General features: G+C 38.5%; 1 protein-coding gene across 12 annotated transcripts in view; it reads left to right on the top strand.

Annotated features, from left to right (window-relative positions):
* Window positions 1-22,150, top strand: part of Plxdc2 (plexin domain containing 2) — a 425,039-nt gene that overhangs the window by 293,033 nt on the left and 109,856 nt on the right. For all 12 annotated transcript variants that reach the window (XM_039095938.2, XM_039095937.2, XM_063276640.1 and 9 more), the window contains one exon: window positions 14,461-14,583. In XM_039095938.2, coding sequence (XP_038951866.1) covers window positions 14,461-14,583 — 123 coding nt within the window. The remainder of the gene's footprint in view (window positions 1-14,460; window positions 14,584-22,150) is intronic.

A 22,150-nucleotide genomic window follows, 5' to 3' on the forward strand; every position in this document is an offset into this window, starting at 1 on the left:
AACTGCAAAGCTTCTGTAAGGCAAAGGACACTGTGGTTAGGACAAAACGGCAACCAACAGATTGGGAAAAGATCTTTACCAATCCTACAACAGATAGAGGCCTTATATCTAAAATATACAAAGAACTCAAGAAGTTAGACCACAGGGAGACAAATAACCCTATTAAAAAATGGGGTTCAGAGCTAAACAAAGAATTCACAGCTGAGGAATGCCGAATGGCTGAGAAACACCTAAAGAAATGTTCAACATCTTTAGTCATAAGGGAAATGCAAATCAAAACAACCATGGGATTTCACCTCACACCAGTCAGAATGGCTAAGATCAAAAACTCAGGTGACAGCAGATGCTGGCGAGGATGCGGAGAAAGAGGAACACTCCTCCATTGTTGGTGGGATTGCAGACTGGTACAACCATTCTGGAAATCAGTCTGGAGGTTCCTCAGAAAATTGGACATTGAACTGCCTGAGGATCCAGCTCTCTTGGGCATATACCCAAAAGATGCCCCAACATATAAAAAAGACACGTGCTCCACTATGTTCATCGCAGCCTTATTTATAATAGCCAGAAGCTGGAAAAAACCCAGATGCCCTTCAACAGAGGAATGGATACAGAAAATGTGGTACATCTACACAATGGAATATTACTCAGCTATCAAAAACAATGACTTTATGAAATTCATAGGCAAATGGTTGGAACTGGAAAATATCATCCTGAGTGAGGTAACCCAATCACAGAAAAACACACATGGTATGCACTCATTGATAAGTGGCTATTAGCCCAAATGCTTGAATTACCTTAGATGCATAGAACACATGAAACTCAAGATGGATGATGAAAATGTGAATGCTTCATCCTTCTTTAAAAAGGGAACAAGAATACCATTGGCAGGGAATAGAGAGGCAAAGATAAAACAGACACAGAAGGAACACCCATTCAGAGCCTGCCCCACATGTGGCCCATACATATACAGCCACCCAATTAGACAAGATGGATGAAGCAAACAAGGGCAGGCCGACAGGAGCCGGATGTGGATCGCTCCTGAGAGACACAGCCAGAATACAGCAAATACAGAGGCGAATGCCAGCAGCAAACCACTGAACTGAGAATAGAACCCCCGTTGAAGGAATCAGAGAAAGAACTGGAAGAGCTTGAAGGGGCTCGAGACCCCATATGAACAACAATGCCAAGCAACCAGAGCTTCCAGGGACTAAGCCACTACCTAAAGACTATACATGGACTGACCCTGGACTCTGACCTCATAGGTAGCATTGAATATCTTAGTAAGAGCACCAGTGGAAGGGGAAGCCCTGGGTCCTGCTAAGACTGAACCCCCAGTGAACATGATTGTTGGGGTGAGGGCGGCAATGGGGGGAGGGTGGGGAGGGGAACACCCATAAAGAACGGGAGGGGGAGAGGTTAGGGGGATGTTAGCCTGGAAACCGGGAAAGGGAATAACACTCGAAATGTAAATAAGAAATACTCAAGTTGATAATAATAAAAAAAAGAATGTGAGAATGTTAGCCACTTTGCTGTGGATCCAATGGCCAAGGTAAAAGGCATTTCTATTTTTTAATCTATATTCAGGCAAAGTTGTTTCAGAACAGATAACAGAAACTAGAATTTTCTTAACACTTAAAATGGGATGCAACCTGTGAGATAAATAGTAATATTTTCCAAATTCTATCCCTTTGGATTTAGTGACCCTGTACCAAGTGAATACAGGTAATCATCCACATTTATCATCCTAAAAATGTAATAAGTCATCCCAAAGTCAAAACAAGGAATAAGGGCCTTAGTAAATTTATTTTTTGTTTGTTTGTTTGCTCAATGTTTTCCTTTAGAATTGGAGAAGAAAGAGCTGGAAGTGTGGAGGAAAGTCTGAGGCTCTCTGTTATGTTTTGAATATCCTACTAACTGTTTCTTAAGTAGAGTAGGCATACTTTATTGGATAATTCATTATTAACTGAAGGAAATGCGCATCAGTAAAATTGTTGTGAACAAAGTATTGGTAGGTCTGGGTTAACAAAAGGAAAGGATGGATTAAAAAATTAAAAATAAAAAGCAGTCTTTGGCTGAAATGGTTGTTGAGAGAATAGTAACATGCCTGCGTTTTATTGTGCAGTGGAGTTCAATGTACTCTGTATGCTTCCTATTGATTAATAAAGCCTATACTTTCTACCACTACCCATTGGATTACAGGTAAGCTGACCTGAGAGCTGCTGGCCTATGTCTCAGCACAGGGAAGCTTGGTTACTCTAACTCTTTATATGGGTTCCGGGGATTGAATTAAGGTCTTTTTTTTTCTTTTCTTTTTATTGGAGCTGGGGACCGAACCCAGGGCCTTGCGCTTGCTAGGCAAAGCGCTCTACCACTGAGCTAAATCCCCAACCCCCTGAACTAAGGTCTTTAGATGTGCATGGCCAGCACTCTTACCTGGTTTCCTATTTATCTTGACATTTAGTGTTCTATGTACAAAGGTACACAAAGTTGTAAATCACAAACTCTTTCATGAAGGTTTACCTGTGACAACATTCTTTTTGCCCGTATTATGTTATAATTTTAATGCTCAATTATATCTCAATGATCTTCGCCTCATGTGCCAAGACTTCAAGGAAGAACACATGGCAAGGACTGGAGAGGGAAGGCAATGTTCAGTAATAACAAATCTATTATCAGGGGCCGCCAAGGTAGCTCAGTAGTTAAGAGCATGCACCAGGATCATCCAGAATGAGTTCCTAGCAACCACTTGGTGCCTTATAACCATCTGTAACTCCAGTTCCAGGGGAAATCTGTTGCTCTCTTCTGCCCCACACTGGCACCAAGCATGCATGTATGTAGGCAAAACAGTCATGTAAAATTAAGTATAAATAAATCTGAAATCTTTGAGACTCCATTTCCTACATCCCCAGGCAGTCACAGGAGTGGGTTAGTAAGATGGTGGGTACCTTGCCTTCCAGTGGGAAACTAAAAGAATGTCATGGAAGTCTTGATTAAGTTTTTGGTACCTTCCTACACAGGATAAAAAGAAGACCTTAGGAAAGACTGAAAGTAATGCTTTGGGCCTGGTCCTGGCCACATAAACACAACTGTCAGGTGATGTACAAGCAGCAGAAGGCTAAAATGCCAGCGTGTTTGTAGTCTTGGATGAAGGGCAGGATACTGAACTCTCATGCCATCACCTCTTAGAGTCAGGCTATTAAGATATCTGAGAAAATGTAGACAGGGTCATAACTGTGAAATTGTAAAGGGCACTTGGCTCAGAACGATTGCAAATATCACAGAGGCTTGAGCTTGACCTTAGGATAGAAAAGATCAGGGCAACATGAAATAGGATCAATGTAGCTGCAGATAGAGCCTCTCTGGAGCTCTGCTTTTGAACGAAATCGGAAAATAGTGCGGCTGCTCCGTCTGTTTGCGTTGAGTGGCGAAGTTAGAGCTGAGCTGGAATTATTGGATTTTTATACTGATGACTGTGAACAACAGTTTTGGTTACAAGGGGTTAATTTCATAGAACAAATTGCAGTTCACTTAGTACTGCGTGCTGCCTCCTCATAGAAAGAAACTCATTTGTATGTGCATATATTTTATGTATATACACATCAGCTATTTCACCTTTACATATAACACACACACACATTTACTATATACCATACAATTTTTTTACTCTCAAATACTATATATGCTTATATGTTTAAGTCTCTCTCTGTCTCTTACTCTGTCTCTCTGAGTCTCTTTGAGTCTCTCTCTCTCTCTTTCTCTCTCTCTCTCTGTGTGTGTGTGTGTGTGTGAGTGTGTGTGTGTGTGAGTGTGTGTGTGTGCGCGCATAAGCAGATATACACTTAGTAGTATATATGTCACAACTGAAACTGTGGTTGCTACAGTAATAAAAACTCATAGCATCTGAGGAAACACGGTGCTTCAGATACTTTGGAATTTAAATAGGTATAGATCTTATGTTTGATTTGGAACCAGTCGTTCAGTGCAGATGGCTGTCAGAAGAAACCACAGCATGCCTTCCTTTCAGCTCCTATCTTGTCTAAATGAATGGCCCTCTTACCCTGAGGAAGACAATGAAAAGAGAATGTCATTTCTGTTTAGACAGGTAATACATGATCTGACTTGAATGGATTCAGATAACATTTAGGAATTGGAGAGCAATGTTTCCAAGTATTAGATGAACAATGGAGGCCAAAAATGTCTAGTAAAAAATAAAATTGGAAAACTACACTCAGCTTTTAAAAAATATTATTTTTTTGCTTTTTGAAATTATTATAGAGGCAAATCATTTCCCCCTCCCTTTGCTCCCTTCAAACCCTCCCATATACTCCTTGCTCTCACTAAAACCCATGGACTCTTTTACATTAACTGTTGTTACAAACATGTATGTATACACATATGTATTCTGAAGTATATAAATACATCCTGTTCAGTCTATAAAATGTTACGTGTGTATGTTTTTAGAGCCAAACATTCGATATTAGATAGGCAATTGGTGTGCTTTTTCCCTGGGGAAGACATTTTTTTCTGCTCTCAGCCTGCATCATATACAGTAACATTTGTTGTAAGCCAGAGACTGGCTATAATTCTAGGGAAGACTTGGAAGAGTATAATTGTTCTGATATGCAAAGTATTTTCTTTTATAGAACCTTATTTAAACATGAATTCCAATCATTTTGTAACTACAAGGTTTACTCATGTAGCAAGAAAGAACGATACTCTGAGTATCCTCTTTGCAGGGCTATTTCTGTGCTTTCTCTAGTGGATTTCACAAGATGGATTTAAAGACTTAAAAAGTAAAAGAAAGAAAGCATCTTCGGGGTCACCTCCTAGCTATGGGGAACTGTCGCCTTAGTCCATTAGACTTTGCTTGGTTACCCTCAGGTAGTGGGAAAGAAAGGATATGGGAGAAATGGACCTGTTTAGAAATGGTTCTTTGGAGCAGTTTAGTTCACAGGTCAGGAGCCTTCACTCTTCGTATAAAAAAAGTTTACACATGAGTAAGATCTTGTGGCATTTGTAATTTTGCTTTTTAGGTGGCATTTCTCACTTAGCATAATTTCTTCCAGCTTCATTTCTGTTGTCACAGACGATGACAGATCTGCTGCTTCTTAAGGCTGACTGATTTCCCATCATGTTTACAAATCATGTTTTCTATCTATAGATATTTTTATTATCCTCATGTGTGTTACTGTAGACAATACTACAGTGAATCCATTAGTAATTTTTGATCCCTATAGGCAGATAATCATGAAGCAGTTTTCTGGATTGAATGATAATGATGCTTTAAGGGGAATAGCCGTATGTTTGTACATGATGACTTAATACTTCACATGTTTATGTGCCCAGTGCTAAGACATTTCATGTCTATCCTTCTGCTAACCTGGCCCCTTGTCATTACGTACTTACTTTCTTACTCTTTGCACAATTATTTTGGTCTTTCCCTTTTGGTTGCTCTCTCTGTGGGATATCTTCTTCCAGCCTTTCATTCCCAGTGTCTGTTTGACCCTAAAAGGTAAACAGTTGGATTTTGGTTTAATGTACATTCGTTATATATTTCTTTGATTGAAGAATGTATCCTACACATTGAAAGTGATTACCCATAGGCAGGAGCTTACTTTCTTCGTGATGCACCCGTGCTCTGGGACCACATGTCCTTTCGTCTTTGGTGTTTGGCGGTGCTGTGTTCACTTTTGTTTGTCAGTTCTGCATCTACTGTAGGTTTCTTTCCTTATGGTTCTCATGAGGCTTATATAAAACATGCAGAAGGCAGAGCACTCTGTTTTCAACTAATAAATTCAGTTGCTGACTAAAACTGTGCACTTGAACTTCCATTCTTTTCCAAATTATATGTGATTGATATCAAAATTTTTACCTCTAGATGCTGTATATCACCGATAAGTTATTAAATTATTATAGTCGTAGTTTTCATACTTCTTTAAAACTTTATTTTTTGAAATTTTCTCTCTCAGACACACAAACACACACACACACACAAACACACACACATTTTTCTTTCTCAAATTTGTGGCCTTTTGCTTACTCCTCTTGTTTCACAACACACACACACAGACACACACACACAGACACACACACACACACACACACACACACATGCACACACACACTAAGGTAAAAATTAATTAGCATGCCAGCATTACTGAGCCTGACTAAGATTAATTACACACTGCCATTTACTGGACTTTTGACCTCTCCTATGTGTTCTTGTTATTACTTAGCATCCCATCAAAACTAAGAATTCCATTTTTCTTACGAGATACTTACAATGCTGATGGATTGCTTCACTCTAGTTTCTCTGGAGAAATCACTTCAGACTGCTCTGAATACCATCTTTCTTGAGTATAGTGTCCTGGATAGCTGTGTCTTCCTGTAAGCATTTTGAATAGATCTTCATGTTTGGGCCTTGCGGTGTTTCTGCTCTGCTAATAGCCTCTGACCATTCCCTAGAGTATAATATATTTGTTGTTTAGGCTTTGTGAATATCACTGTTCAGTCTTCACATTTGTTTTCTTTTAAGTATCATCTCTTCCCTAATCCTCCTTCTGCCTCTACTGCACTGTGCATTTACTTGATAACTCCCATCAGCCCTTACGTCTTCATTTGTTCTTTTATTCATTTTGTTCCCTGATGATGCACTGTTAGGTGAGCAGTCTTACAGTTTGCTCACTCTAATGTATTTTATTTCCGCGTTGTTTTCCTGATGTAAGTGAGCCATGTGACTGCTCTGTTGTATGTTGATGGTCAGGTGATTGTTTTGAGGGCTTTGTCAGACATCTGTTGTTGTTCATTTCTTTTGGTGCCTGTGGTGTTTTATATGGTTATCGCGATCATATAAATATCTGGACTGCTTCATTATTTTTTATTTTCCTTCCATTTACTTATTGTCAGTGCATTTGAAGACATGGGCAATCTTTTCAGTCTTTACAGGATAAAAAACAAAGCAAGGATTGCCCTTCGTTCAGCAAAACCACATATTTATTTGATAAACAAGATGCAAAAAGGAAACCTGAGGCCACCACTTTTCCTATGAATTCAGAATGAAAGCAGTTGAAGGTCTTGTGATTTGGTCTGTCTTCATCTCTTTATCTTTCCTCTTCAACTTCTGATCATCCTTCTGATATTGGAATGACCTACTTTATATTCTCAACATAATTCTGATAATACCAAGTTCATGAACATAGTTTAAAGTACACAGCTCAGTTGCTAGCTGGGACCTCTCTCACCAAGGACGTGGATTTTAGAAATTTGTGATACCCGGTGGGGTCTTAAGCCAATTCAGCAAAGGACTCTATGAGTTGTGTTGTAACATATATTTTTGAAATGTATGAAATGTATTTGATATATTTTGCTTTGACAGCTGTTGGAAATTTAACTTGAAATATTTGGAGACTGATGATATTATAGGATGTTGGAGACAAACCCATGGATTTATTTTAATGTATAATAAATCCTTACTATTCTTTAACTTGATAGGATATTACTATTGGTTCCTTCTGAGGATCCTGTAGCTAGCAGTCCCATTTGAATTTCATAAAATGTTTATTAACTGTCCAGGTTTCACGTCCAAACCTACATTGTTCCCATGCACTGCAGTGTCTGCCTACTGGAAGCTGCTCATGTGAAATCCAACAGTATGCAGTTCTCCTTAGCAAACAGCCACATTTCCAGCCACAAACTTTAAGTACGAATTAGCAATTGCTGTCCCATATGCTTTTATTTGAAAGTGTGAGTGAGTTGCAAATAAGCATTCGCCTTTAAGGCAGTAGTTGATAGCATGTGGAACTCTATGGAGTTATAAAACAAAAGAGAGCATGTAAGCACAATTTGCTCAGTCTTTGCAGTTTCATTTCAAGCAACTTTTAAACCACAAGCATTGCCTGATTCTCAAAATAACTACAGACATCCACTTAATCAATGTGGCTTCTCATGGCAACAACAAGAACATACCATGCACAGTTTTAGTGAGGATTCTGAATGAGAAATTCTTTCTTCTAATTCTGATTCATAATCAGATACCTGTATTAACAGGCGGAGATCACAGATACAGAGGCCTTAATAAGAATGACACAGGGTATATGGATGCCATCGTGATGTGTGCTCTAAAGGCAGTGTTTAACTGCAGATGGTTGATGCTGTACAGACCTATGGATTGACTCTGGCCTTGCCTAAGAGTTCAATGAGAATAAGAAATGCATGCTAAAGTGGAGCATTTTACGCAGCACATCGAAGGTTTATAGATTGTCTCATGGGCAATAGTATCCTCACGCTTCCTTTATCACTGTGACAATTACAAGTAAAGGTACCATCCGTGGGAGCCAACAGGAAGTTAATATTTTTACAAGGTACTTATTGCATCAGAATGTAAGCAAGGATTACACGAACTGTGGACATCAAAGAACTTTGTTATCCATTGCCTTGTGGTTAAACTCATGCACTACCGTATCTCAAAATTGATTGATTCATACAAAGTTATGTTGTACGTGTAGGCTTGAGCCAAAAATTGAAAGTCATATAAACATCTCAGTTAACAATCAATTCATATATATTAGAGGAAATTTAAGTAATTGGCTGGCTTTGGTGTCTCTCTCTCTCTCTCTCTCTCTCTCTCTCTCTCTCTCTCTCTGTCCTTCCCTCTCTCTTCTCTTCCTCCACCTCTTTCTCCCTCTCCTCTTACTTCTACCATGTGCTTTCTCTCCCTCTGTGTGTGTTGGGGAGGGGGGTTCTTTCGAATTACATCCCTTGGTCCAGTTTTTTCAATGTAAAAGTCATATTCATTGCTCTCCTTGTAAACTAACACCGTCTCTCTTCCCTTTAACATACATCAATGAAGCAAACCGCAGGAAGATTAAGCCATTTAGTCACACTACAATGGAATTGTTTGGGATTGGCATGAAACAGTCTCTAATTGGGTCCTATCACCAAATTCAGCATCATTTGATGAATTCCTATAGAAGACTCAAACTTGGTTATGAAACTATCTAGTTAAAAGGCAGAGGATCTAGAGGCTCAATTAAAAAGGCTGGAATGGAGCTCTAAGGCACAGGTGCTGGAATTTGCAGAGAGAAAAGATTTTTTTTCATCCTCTAACTGCTTGTTTAGGCTTAAATCCGCTGAATGAGAGTGTGTAGTCTGTCAACTCCCGTTTAATGACATTTTAAACTTGCCTAGGAGAACTGCCAATGTTCCTGCAGAGTGGTTGTCTTTAAATGACCTGAAGAGAGGTAAATAGGAATGCCATTTAGCTCTCTGACCTCTGCAAGACTTGATGCTCTTTAGATTCTCATTATTCCTAAGCAGCCCTAGAAGCCATGGAATTTGGAATAATAAAAATTATTATGGCTATGTGAATTTTGGTAAATAAAACATTATTAAATATTACATGTATTATTTATGAAAATAATACTACCCTCATTCACTTCCCAGTTATTTCCTAGATGAAGTGAATACCTAACATAATGTAATTATCAATGGCCTGTGTACATGTGAATGGATTGTTTCATTTATAAAATGTAAATGTGGTTAATAAATACATAATAAGGAACTGGTGCTATGACTCTAAATTAAGAGCACTGAATGGCTGATCTTTTAGAGGAACCAGGTTCAGTTCTCAGCACCCACATGGTGGCTCACAACCTTCTGTACCCAGTGCCAGTGGATCTGACCCCCTCTTCTTGCCTTTAGGCACTGCACATAATGATACATAGACACATGTGCAGGCCAAACATACACCTTTTCAAAAGGGGGGAAAACCATACATAATGATTGAATGGGATCTGTTCATTGTAAGTACCCGAACTTTCTTACTAAGCCAAGATCACCTGATATGGCTGTGAGGAATTAAATCAGGCTGATTGGAGGTGGGCGCAGTAAAACTCAGGCTGTGACTGTTTTATTGAGAACAGTCTCGTTGTACCTTAATCCTTGTATAATGGCAGTTGCCAGGATCGATACTGTTGTAGTTGCCAGGATACAGTGAAGTTTGCAAACTTTACTGGGTACACAAGATTCATGTCTAAGACCAACTGTCCTATCAAGTTTCCGTGCTTCCCTGACCGTTGAGGGAACATGAGGAAAAATGCAAAGTGGCCTGAGTGCTTCACTGCATAGAGTAATGCATTGGTATCTCAGGAACTCCAAGGCACATTTTCAGGCTCTAACATGAAAAACTTTTGATACAAGACTCTCAAGGTAGCTAGGCCAAGCGTACTCCATAGTTCCTATGCAGTTCATAAAAAGGATTGAAGAAGCTGAACAGGAGGGAAACCCGATAGGAAGACCAGCAGTCTCAACCAACCTGGACCCCAGGGAGATCTCAGAGACTGAGCCACCAGGCAGCATCCATGGGCTGGTCCAAGCCTCTCCCCATCACCCCAACACATGTATAGCAGAGGACTGCCTGGCCTGGCCTCAGTGGGAGAAGATGTGCCTAATCCTCTAAACACTTCAGGCCCCAGGCAGGGGGGAGGCCTGGAGGTATGGGGAGCATCCTCTTGGAGGCAAAGGGGAGGAGGAATGGGAGGAGGAACTGTGGGATGGGAGACAGGAAGATGGGCAACGGCTGGATTGTAGATAAACATAGTAAATTAATAATAATAATAATAATAATAATAATAATAATAGGCTTATGCGACCAATTCCCTTAATTAGTGGATAATGTTTAGGTATTTGAAATCAGATTATTCACACTAGAAACCATGTACAGGAGAGACTTTTAGCAAGAATAAAATATGATTCTACCTGAGAACTTGACGTAAGTTTTACTAGTGGTTAAAGCTGAGGGGAAGAGCCATGCAGTAGCTCTGTTTTGCAATTCAAAGTGAAAATATGCTTGCTTCTCTTATTTCATTTTTTAGTGCGGGTATTTTTTCAGAGTCCTAAGTCATCTGGAGACAGCGATTCTTAAGAGCGCACGAAGAGCTGCAGTTTGTAATCAAATCCTGTAATGAATAAAGGAAACTAATACTGGCCTTCCAGACAGCTACTAGGGACTTTGAGGAAAGCAAGGAAATACACTGCTTAACTTAGACTTAAGTGTAAAAAATTAACAATGCAGTTGAAACTTGTGTCTTTGGCATCAAGTTAAAGTGATAAAGGCATAAACGATCGTCTACATATGAGTATTTTCAGGCTAGCTGTGTTTTCGTGTATAGCTAGTCCCTATCCAGCCCCGAATTGGTATACTCTGCATTCAGCAAGCTTAAATTTCTTTCCATTTCAAATCCCCATTGAAATGCTTTGTTTTGTTTTGTTTTAAGATATGTAAGCAAAGCAACTAATTACAACCTTTTGCTAAAATCACTTGTTCTCATTCTTGTTCATTTACAGCTAACTTCTTCATTTAGAACTAATAGAAATCACTTTTCAGTAGAATCAAGAAAAATCTAAACTGTTTCCTGGATTAGAGAAAGCATCATTCCTGTGACAGTTTATTCCTTCCCTTTACTTGCAGAGTTGCTCTAATGCGGACAGTAGTAAGGACAGCTCTGTCCCATTCATGGCCATAGTAGCAAAATTGAGCCAGCCTTAAGTGGTATTATCATTCATTTTGTAAATGTCATCTATTCAGTACTTATTTATATAACAGGTATTTATTTGTGGGGTGTGTGTGTGTGTGTGTGTGTGTGTGTGTGTACATGCATGCATGCATATGCACATGCACATGTGTGACCACACACACATGCACACACTATAGTCTCAGTTGTGGAGTCATTTTTTTCCCACCTTGGGCTCCCAGGGATGGAACTTAGCTCACCAGGCTTGAGAATAACCACCTCTACTCATGGTGAAATCTCTTGCCTGTCCTTCTACTTTGTTTGTGTTACAATTATTGTGTACAGGGAGATTGTAACTCCTCACTGTAACAAGTTCTTCTGTGTGTTCACTTACTTCTTTGGGAACTACTTGAATCTTCCTCATTGAAATACGGGACTTGTATGTCTGGGAAATACGCTGGTCAAAAAGAAAGTGGCAAATCCCTCTGGAAATATGCAGGCACATGTGCATGAGTCGAATCCATACGTAGAATCCAAAGCAGTTAACCTGGAGGATGATGAGGGTCACAGAACTGTTCCTAGAGACAGTCATGGAAAGGGTAAGGAGACTGGAGATGTCATATAATACTACAGTTAGATCATCCAGGAGAGTGAGCTCAAACAGTAATTACATCAAACAGCGCATAGTCAGAAGAGACAGTCAATGTACTACAAACAAATAATGAAGATTGACAGTAATGAATAATACATTGCCTTCAATTTGATGACTATAAATACATTCGTGAGTCCAAATGCTACTGTGCACCTCATAAACTCATAAATACATTTCCAATGCATGCTACCTGTCATCCAAAAGATTAACAAAAAAAAAAAGTTACAGGAATGTAAATGAAGTGTCTGAAATGTTGCATGTTCTGACTGTGTTCCTAGTCATTGCTTCTGCTGTTTGCACACAGTGGTCTAGAAAAATGACTTCAGGCCGGATTTACCATTTTCTTTCCTTGCTCTGCTCTCAGTTAAGCAGTCTTGTCCATCACCACACAGATAACATGGATGAGGAGGAAACTAGTCAGAGCTCATGCTTTCCGAAAGGACTCCTTTGCGGTCTAATTAAAGCATCTGCTTTCAAGGTTTCAACTGTAGAAGTTTTTATGTGTGTCTATTTTAATGATTAAATTATAAATGGATTATGGTGAAGGAAAGAAAAAAATTAATTACAGGGTCTGCAAAAAGGGCTCTGCTTTGTGTTTATAATTATGGGGAAGTACATATGAGGGTATGATTGGAAATCTGGAGGGAAATATGATAAAAAAAGATCTTATCAGGCACAGTGTCTTCTAATAGAAAGTAGTCATTTATGATTTTAATAATAAAACTTTATTAAATGTACTAATAACTACCGATTTAATTTTGCAATGCCTTTCATAGAAATCACAATTTACAACCTGAAATCACAAAACCACAATATGCATTGAAATTTTTATTCAGACCATGAATGAGATAAAATGTTTGACACTTTGGAGGCTTAAATATTACAGTTTTTTTTCAAAATATCTTGTGTCTTTTCCTTTTTAAAAAAAAAATGATATATAGGCGTCTCCGCTCTCTAATGATGCCACGATTGTCTGAATATCCTAATTGCCTCGCCACAAATCTCTTGTTCTGAATTTTATTTTATAATATTGTATATGTAGGTTTATTTTTATGCTTACTCTTGATTGTGCCTCTTTAGATTAATATTAAAATGAGCATGTATTTCTTGAAATGAGTCTTCTCTCAGGCAGATAAAAACATTGAAGATCAAAAGCCAGTGTAAGATTAACAATTTGTCATGGATATTTTACAAAGCAAAGAAACCGGATATGAATAATTAAAAACGTGGCAGGGATGTAAAATGAGAACTTTTAAAAGTTAGTTCAAGGCTCAAGTTCCATAGAGTAAGTGCTTCCCACTAATCCCCCGCCGAAATAGGTTGGTGCTGAGATCTCACAAAGAAGGGACATTTATAGGTTGTCAATATTGTACCATCTTACCTACAAATATGTAGACCTATATTCTTGATATGAACCTTGAATTATAAAGGCTCTCACAAGCTGAACTGTCATAAGAAAACAAACAGAAAGAGTAGATCCTGCCACTTAGACTCTGGGCTCTTTTTGATGCAGGGATTAAAATGTTAGGACATTTTAAGACTGAAGATGTTGCTCTGGAGGAGAGTGCTTGCCTGTGTCATGACATATATGTCTACATGTATGAGACACTAGGTTTCCTCTCCATCGCTACTGCCAACAGCAGCAACATCAAGAACAAACCAACCCACAACTAAACACAATGAAAGGAAATTCACCTATAAAAGACCTTGCAAGTCAGGCTGGTGTTAAAATGAGACATTAGGGGCTGGAGAGAGGGCTCAGCGGTTAAGAGCACTGGCTGCGCTTTCAGAGGTCCTGAGTTCAATTCCCAGCACGCATATGATGGTTCACATCCATCTATAATGTGATCTGATGCCCTCTTCTGGCATGCAGGTGTACATGTAGATAGAATACTCACAATTAATTAATTATTAATTAATAAGATTAAAATAGAAAAATGGAAGATTTTCTTTATCTCTGTTAAACTTTTTTTACCCTGTTTCTTTGAGGTAGTAGTCACTCTGTACACAATTAAAAGTGTGTGTGTGTGTGTGTGTGTGCGTGTATATTCATATATATATATATATTTATATATATATTTATATATATATATGGTTGCTGAGAAGCAATTCTGCTAGATACTAACAAATTATATAAGAATTTTTATTTTATTTAGAAAAAGTGTTGCCAACCAGACACTAAGTGTGTGCCTTATCTTAATGTATCTATAAAGTGTGATTGCAATTGAATATAGCTGTTTTGGTTTTGATTTTATCTGGCACTATTTCTTAACAAATTTCCTGTTTTTCTCATTATAGGTTTCATATACACTGGAGAAGTTGTGCATCGAATGCTGACAGCTACACAGTACATAGCCCCTTTAATGGCAAATTTTGATCCCAGTGTATCCAGAAATTCAACCGTCAGATACTTTGATAATGGTAAGTATTGATTGCCCTGTTTGTGGTGAATGCAGAAAAAACAAACAACAAACAAGGAAGCAAACAAAACGCAGTAACAAAAACAAACCCAAGCACCATATTCTAATCAACATTTGGGGGGGGGTCTGTATACCCAATTTGTAAATATAACACATGTGCTTAACAACGCCCTAAATTCGTAACACTGTTAAATGTTAGATTGTTAAAGCGACGTAAGGTGGTCATCGCACAGCTATTCACTTACTCATTCTTCATTCAGAAAATGGTTGTTTACATCACAATAGAATACATGAGTGGCTATAGACAGAACATCCCACAAAACATATGTATTGATGCTATTTGTCATAAATCCTTCCTATTATAAATGTCTAGGTGAGTATAAATTTAATACTAATCAACTTCAGGTAGAGGCCGATAGTATACTGTTTTGAAATGAATTTTCCACAAGTTAATTTCTGCAACTCATGTATCAATGTGCTGAACTCACCATTCCAAACTATGTCAGAGGCATTTACATTTTACTTAAGATAAAATATCACTGGCATTGAAATATGAAATTGGTCAGGTTATGGTATACTAGGCCTACTGACAGCAATCTAAACTCTGTGTTTCTTTTGAGAACATATAAAGTGTCTTACTCACTGTTTTCTTCTTTTGAAGAGACACCATGACCACAGCATCTCTTATAAGAAAATCCTTTAATTGGGGCTGGCTCACATTTTCAAAGCTTACTCCATTATCAGCATGGCAGAGAGTATGGTGACAGGCATGTCAGTCTTGACGACAGAGAAGTATTTGAGAGCTACATCCTGATACATGGGCAGAGAGAAAGACACTGGGGTTGGCTTGGGCTTTTGCAATCTCATTGACAGCCCATTCTCACTGACACAGACCCTTCTATAAGGTCAAATTTCCTAATTCTTCTAAACCTTTCAAATAGTACCACTGTATGGTGACTATGCATTCAAACATATAATAAACTTTAGGGTCCATTCTTACTCAAACCATTACATTCTACTCTCTACCTCCAATAGGCTTTTAGCCATACAGTAATGCAAACATGCATTTAATCCAACATTCGAAATCCCAAGATTGCTCAAAAAGATAAAGCATTTCATTGGGTGCTTAGTTACAGTTTCAGTGACATAGTTCATAATCATTATGGTGGGGAACATGGTACTAGAGAGGTAGTTGAAAGCTACTTCTTGATTTGCAAGCAGAGAGATACTGGATATGGTTTAGGCTTTTGAAACCTCAAAGTGCACTCTACAATTCCTTTAACAAAGATATCGTCTGGTTCTTTCAAATAGTGGCATTCTCTGGTGACTAAGCGTTCAAAAATATAAGCCTATGGGGTCCCTTCTTATTCAGATCACTACATACACTCTGACCGGAGCCTGATATAGCTGTCTCTTCAGAGGCTCTACAAGAGCCTGATGTACAGAGGCAGATATTTACAGCCAATCATTGCACTGAGAACTGAATCCTCAAAGGAGGAGTTAGAGAAAGTACTGAGGTAGCTGAGGGGAATGCAACACCAGAGGAAGAACAACATCGACCAACCAGAACCCCAGAGCTCCCAGGGACTAAATCACCAACCAAAGAGTACACATGGAGCAACCCACGGCTCCAGCCGCATATGAAGCAGAGGATGGCCTTGTCAGGCATCAATGGGAGGAGAGGCTCTTGGTCCTGTGAAGGCTCGATGCCCCAGTGTAGGGGAATGCCAGGGCAGGGAGGCAGGAGGGAGTGGGTGGGTGGGTAGGGGAACACCCTCAAGGAGGCAGGGGATGGGGAGATGGGATGTGGGGGCTCCGTATGGAAAACCAAGAAAGAGGATAACATTTGAAATGTAAATAAAGAAAATATCTAATAAAAGAAAAAATAGAAAAAAAAGAAAAAAACTAAAATGTATTTTTAAACATCATTAAGATTCAAATAAAAGACTTTAGGTCTTAGAACTTTGGTGAAACTTTGGGTTTCTCTTACCCAAATTATAGGGAAAAAATTATAAGGAAAAGCAAGGTTTCTAACAGAAGAAATACATTTAAAATTTTTATATCTTTTTTTTTCCGGAGCTGGGGACCGAACCCAGGGCCTTGTGCTTGCTAGGCAAGTGCTCTACCACTGAGCTAAATCCCCAACCCTATATCTTGATTATGATTTTCCCTCCTTTTATTTTCTCCCACTTCATCTCTAATCCAGATTTATGCTTTTTCTCTCTTTTGTTAGAAAAAAAGCAGGCAGGGAGACCTGCCTGTTTCAACACTCAGGGTAGCCATACAATTACTAAATTGGAAACACATATACACACATGCACGAGAAGTGGCAGGGTAAAAAGTATATATTATAAAATATATATTTGTTTTCTGTTCGTCATCTACTACTGGACATGCAGGCTACTTTTAATTGTGTTTTGCTTCTTCATTGAAACTCCATTGGAGGTAAAAATCCCAAATTTTCATTTCCAGGTGACTATCCATTAGAGATAGCATCCAAATTAGGGGTGAGGGGTGTGTATCCACTGCTTTCAACTCTAGGACCCCATCTAGAGAAGACCCATGCACGCTCTGCATACACTGTGAGAGACATTGGTTCAGTAGCACAGGATATTAAGAACCAGGCTTTTACATTTTTGTCATTAAAAAGTCATAACATATTAAATATTAAATCTTCTCTTCTCTTGCCTATTTCTCTCTTACAATTATTGTTACAAACTAACATATACTACTCCAAGTGCCCTTTAAGTTCTTGACATGGATAATAACTATGTACTAAGAAACCTATCTTCAGTTCTTAGTACAGGATCATAAAAGATGGTGCATGACTATAAATATTCAGTGACCAAATAAATGAAAAGCCTAAGTACTCAAGATGAATATTTACTTCTAAGAATTTTGGAATCATTAATAAGAGGAAAGTATTCTCCCTTGGTGACGTAACTTTTGTATGATGGCCGAAGAATATAGAATTCCCATGGTATCATATGATACAGAAAACTGAGTTACTGCTGTGTTACTTATTAATGCATGAAGCAGCTTGATATACTGCACAGCTGTTAATGTCATAGCAACTTGCTGAAGCAGCCTTTGAATTGACAGGGAAGGATCACTGACATCCGCTATAGGATAGGAACAACCTCTTGAGGTCACAGAGGTTCTTCTGAAGTAAAACCATAGTATTTAAAGCACCAATTTTTAAGGCATGTTTTAATGTTATAGATAGCCCAAAGGATGTCTGCACTCTGTGTGAGTCAGGAATGTTAATGTGCAAAATGGGACATCTATAAAAATAGTACCTTTCATTAGAAAAATGATTTGATGGTTCATAAATAGCAAATCAGATAGTAAAGTTCTTAACAGTGGTCAGTAACCTGATCAAGGTTGGAATCAGAAGGAAAATGGAGGTGTTTGATCAGTAGCATTAGTTTATTCTAGTTATGCTTATAGATTGAATATCAAAAGTTTGATTCATCAGGTGATTTAATTTTGATTCAGGAAGCTGAATGCCAATCATATCTGGGATCCTCCATGAACTCCTGTGGATGGCTATGAGTTGGTTTAGATTTTTTAAAATTACTTTAATAAGAGTTCTTAAATGTTTCTACATTTTTTAGCCAATAGACTAAAGATGGGGAGAGAAAGGTGGTAAATGGGACAAGTAAATTATGGGCTTGTGTAGAAGTAGTTTTTTGGGGGGACAATTCCAGTCTTCATTGTCAGGATATCAGCAGTCCAGTCTAAAACATCAAACCCATATCAATAACAGCAGTTCAGTCTAATTGGCAAACACCAAGCACAAATCAGTAGTAGCGACTCCATCCAGAAGAAGCCACAAGGCTTGGCCTAATTGGCATGAGTCCATGGAAGTAGCCAGAATACCATAAGAAGTTCTTCAGTGTGTTTTTCTCTATGCAGTCATGACAAGAGTAGATCAGTGAAGACTGGCGAAGAGTTGTAAGGCGAACCAATACAAGAGTGTCATTGTCTGTCTGTTGGATTCTACTTATACTCTTTCCAAGCATCACATGTTCTCTCACGTGTCTATTTCAGCAAAACATCCTCTCATAAGATAGCTTCCAGATAAACAGCAATGACATAACTGAGTCTCTAGTAAAACCATAAATTTCCCCTTCAGTTATCCATGCTTAAATATCTTCAAAGAGGCAGGTAAAAAGGGTCATGATGGGAAGCAGAGCTCTCAGCTCTCTGAATGGATAGGCAGGGTTCTTTACTAGCTGATAATTTTCTTTTACTCCACCATTGTTCAGTGTGATGAGCAGAAAGCAAATCACAAAAGACACCTCTACTCTCTTGTCTACCATTATTGTTCGACCTCAGTACTGTTCATTAAAATTTGAAACTTGAAGCCTTGGTCCTCCAGTAAACAAAATAATAGAAATATTTGGCAAATTTTAAAACTCAAGGACAACATTTACACTAAAATGTATTTCCATTATTATTATACAGAAACACAAAAATAAGCCACTCTGCCACTCTACAAAGTAAAGCCTTTTCCACACTGTGCTACTTTTCACCCATACCTTCACACTGGAGAGATGGTTCAGCCATTAAAGAGTAGGCTCACAGCCAAAAATATAAGAAATATCTTCACCAGAATTTTCACTAAAATACTCACTTATATTCACCTCTCCTTCTCATAAAGACTATGAAGCCATTGTATTCAATCAAATCAGAAAGCCCTTGAATGTAATAAATATTCTTCGCACATTATAGAAGAGGAAACAGCTGCATTCAGGTAAATTGTGTCCCAATTAGGAAGAGAAATTTGGAGGCAGTTAACTGTCTACCTTTACCTGTACCACAGACTACAGCAGAAGGTACACAATCTAAACTTGAGTGAAGTAGACATGGCAGACATGATCAGACAACTCTTGCACATGTAAAATTATTATTGAACATGTAAAAGTTTTAACTATCAGTATGTTTTTAATATTTTCCAGAATTAAAGCACGATATCATAGACACAGTGGTATCTATTAGCCAAAGAGCTATGATCTCTACCTATGACAGGGCTGAGCATTTCCTATGGTTAAAAGTTCCAGGGTCAAGTTCAACAATGTTTTGGTGTTACTTCTAAAACTGTATCAAGAGAAACATACTTCTATTCTTTTAACATCCTTTAAAAGTTTATAAATAGTAGTAAGACTATTTAAAAGTTCCATCTAGCTCTAGACTCATTACTCATGCCCAGAGCAAATGCTATTAAGTCCACCACAATATAGTGATTTTTAAAAATCAGAAAGCAGGTAAATTTTGTCAATATGTACATTTTATTCATCTAGTTCTGTTATATTTTGACACAGCTTCTTTTGGCTCCAAGATTTCACATATATGGGCCTCCCTTTGAGGTCACAACCGAAGCTAATCCTTCAACAGGCATCCACCTTCTGGATTAATGTGACAGAGGCCCTTCAGGGTAGTGAGGGTAGAAAAGGACTTCTATTCTCACACTGTTGCCCAATTTTTATTTTGTCACTCACCTCAGTCCCCAAATAGTTGTTTACAGGTCTTTGAACCTACACTCTCTGTCACATAGATTTTGTTTTGTTTTCTTGGAATTGATTTCTTTAAAACACACTCTAATTCATGCGCCACTTTCCCCCCTCATTCTTATAGCCAAGTGTCATCTCTCAGGCCTTTATTGGCTGCTCTCTTGTCACTGTATCCCATTCCTGCTCGCTACTTTACTCAAGTATATCTGGCTAGTCTCCTTTATCAAGCCAAAATCTACTGACTACATGACTGTCTTTATCACATCTTGGCCTGTATGCCTGTAGGCTCGGCAGACCAGATTAGGAGCTGTGTGAACCACCCGAGTTGGGGATGAGGTGGGAGGAATGAAGGAAGCATTATCCAGGAAGCAAGCTGAGTCGCCTATGGAGGGTAGGCAGAACACACAGCGTTATAAAGCTCTGTCTGAGAAGTATCACTGAGTTTCATCATCCCCTGAGAATTTGCTAGATATACAGACTATTGCTCTACCTGGTGACCCAAACCTATAATCTTAGCTACTGGGGAAGCCATGATTATAACCTGCCAAGGATATAGCATGAGTTCAATGCTACCCACCCTAAGCAACATAATGAGACCTTATCTCAAAATAAAAACTAAAAAGAGGCAAAATTTGAAAGCCAAACAACTGAGCAAATTGCTTAAAGTCACTGGCATGGAGTTAAAACCTGGTTCAAAACAGGAAGCTGGTCAGTACACTTGGAATCATGGGGCTGTAGGACCAGATTTATAGCTTCACAGCTCTGCTTTGAAGTCGATGCCCAGGTCTCTGACACTCATGTAACCCCATCTTTGGGTTCCCCTCCTCCCATAAGGATTTGCCTGTAACTCAAAACTTTCATGTGCCTTGGTATCTCTAGAGTGTCTTTGATATAAAAATATAATATTTGACCTCTCACTTCAGAAAATCAATTATGAAGGAAAGATAATAATCCATTTTTCAGAATAAGTCACAAGTAGTATTGATATGGGCAATTTAAGCATCACTCTAATAGCTCTGATATAAAGGGTCTTATGAGATACCATTCATGTGTTAGATACTGGGTGCAAGCATATATGCATATATGTATGTATATACATATATATGTATGTGTGTGTATTATAGATATACATAAGAAATTTAACCAACATTTATAGCTAAGCAAAGGTCATAGCTGTTTGTGATCTATTTATTTAAAAAATAAAAACATGATATCCACAAATTCAAACATGAATTCTCGTCGGTGACCAGAGTAGCTATTACTGTTTCAAATCAGGTTTTGCCTCCCCGGTTTCATGGTAAACAGGAAAAGATCGAGGCACCACGAGAAGATGTAACCAGAGCAGCTTCAGCCTAGTCCACCTCCAGGGCTTAGGGAGTCAGCCCAGGCCTCTGTGAGCTGCTCCTCAGTCTCCTGAGAGCAAAGCAGCAAAGATGGAAATACAGGCATCGTTCACCAAGGAGAAGCAGCGTCAACATTCGTTAAAGGGACCTTTTCAATAGAGAGTAAACTTACGTCTTCCAAAAGACATTATTACGTCTTTTATATGTAAGCCTAGCTTTTGTGAAGGGGCTCTCTCTCAGTATTTGTCAAAAGTATTTGAAATCCATTCAATCCACCATGCTGTTTAGAAAATGTCCTATGGAAATTTAAGGAGATAGTATCCATTAACATTAATAAAATTGCTAAGAAAAAATTCCACCATGCTGAGCAGGGGCCACATTAACCTCAGTATGAACTCAGAAATGATTGATTGATTGATTGATTGATTGATTGATTGATTGATTTTATGTGCATGGTTGGTAGTTTTTCCTCTCTCCTCTCTCCTCTCTCCTCTCTCCTTTCTCCCCTCTCCCCTTTCCCCTCTTTCTCTCTCTTTTAGCTTGTAAGATATCACTTCACTCAAGTTCATTCAAATAAATACCAACAAAACTGAAACAATTTTATAAGCATACATCTACCCTCTCATAGGATATAATATCACGAGGAGGTCAGACTCTGTGTGGGATATCAATAGAAATTCTTATTCTGAATCTAATTGTAGTGAAATTG

This window comes from Rattus norvegicus, chromosome 17 (assembly GCF_036323735.1).
Source record: "Rattus norvegicus strain BN/NHsdMcwi chromosome 17, GRCr8, whole genome shotgun sequence".
Taxonomy (NCBI): Eukaryota; Metazoa; Chordata; class Mammalia; order Rodentia; family Muridae; genus Rattus; species Rattus norvegicus.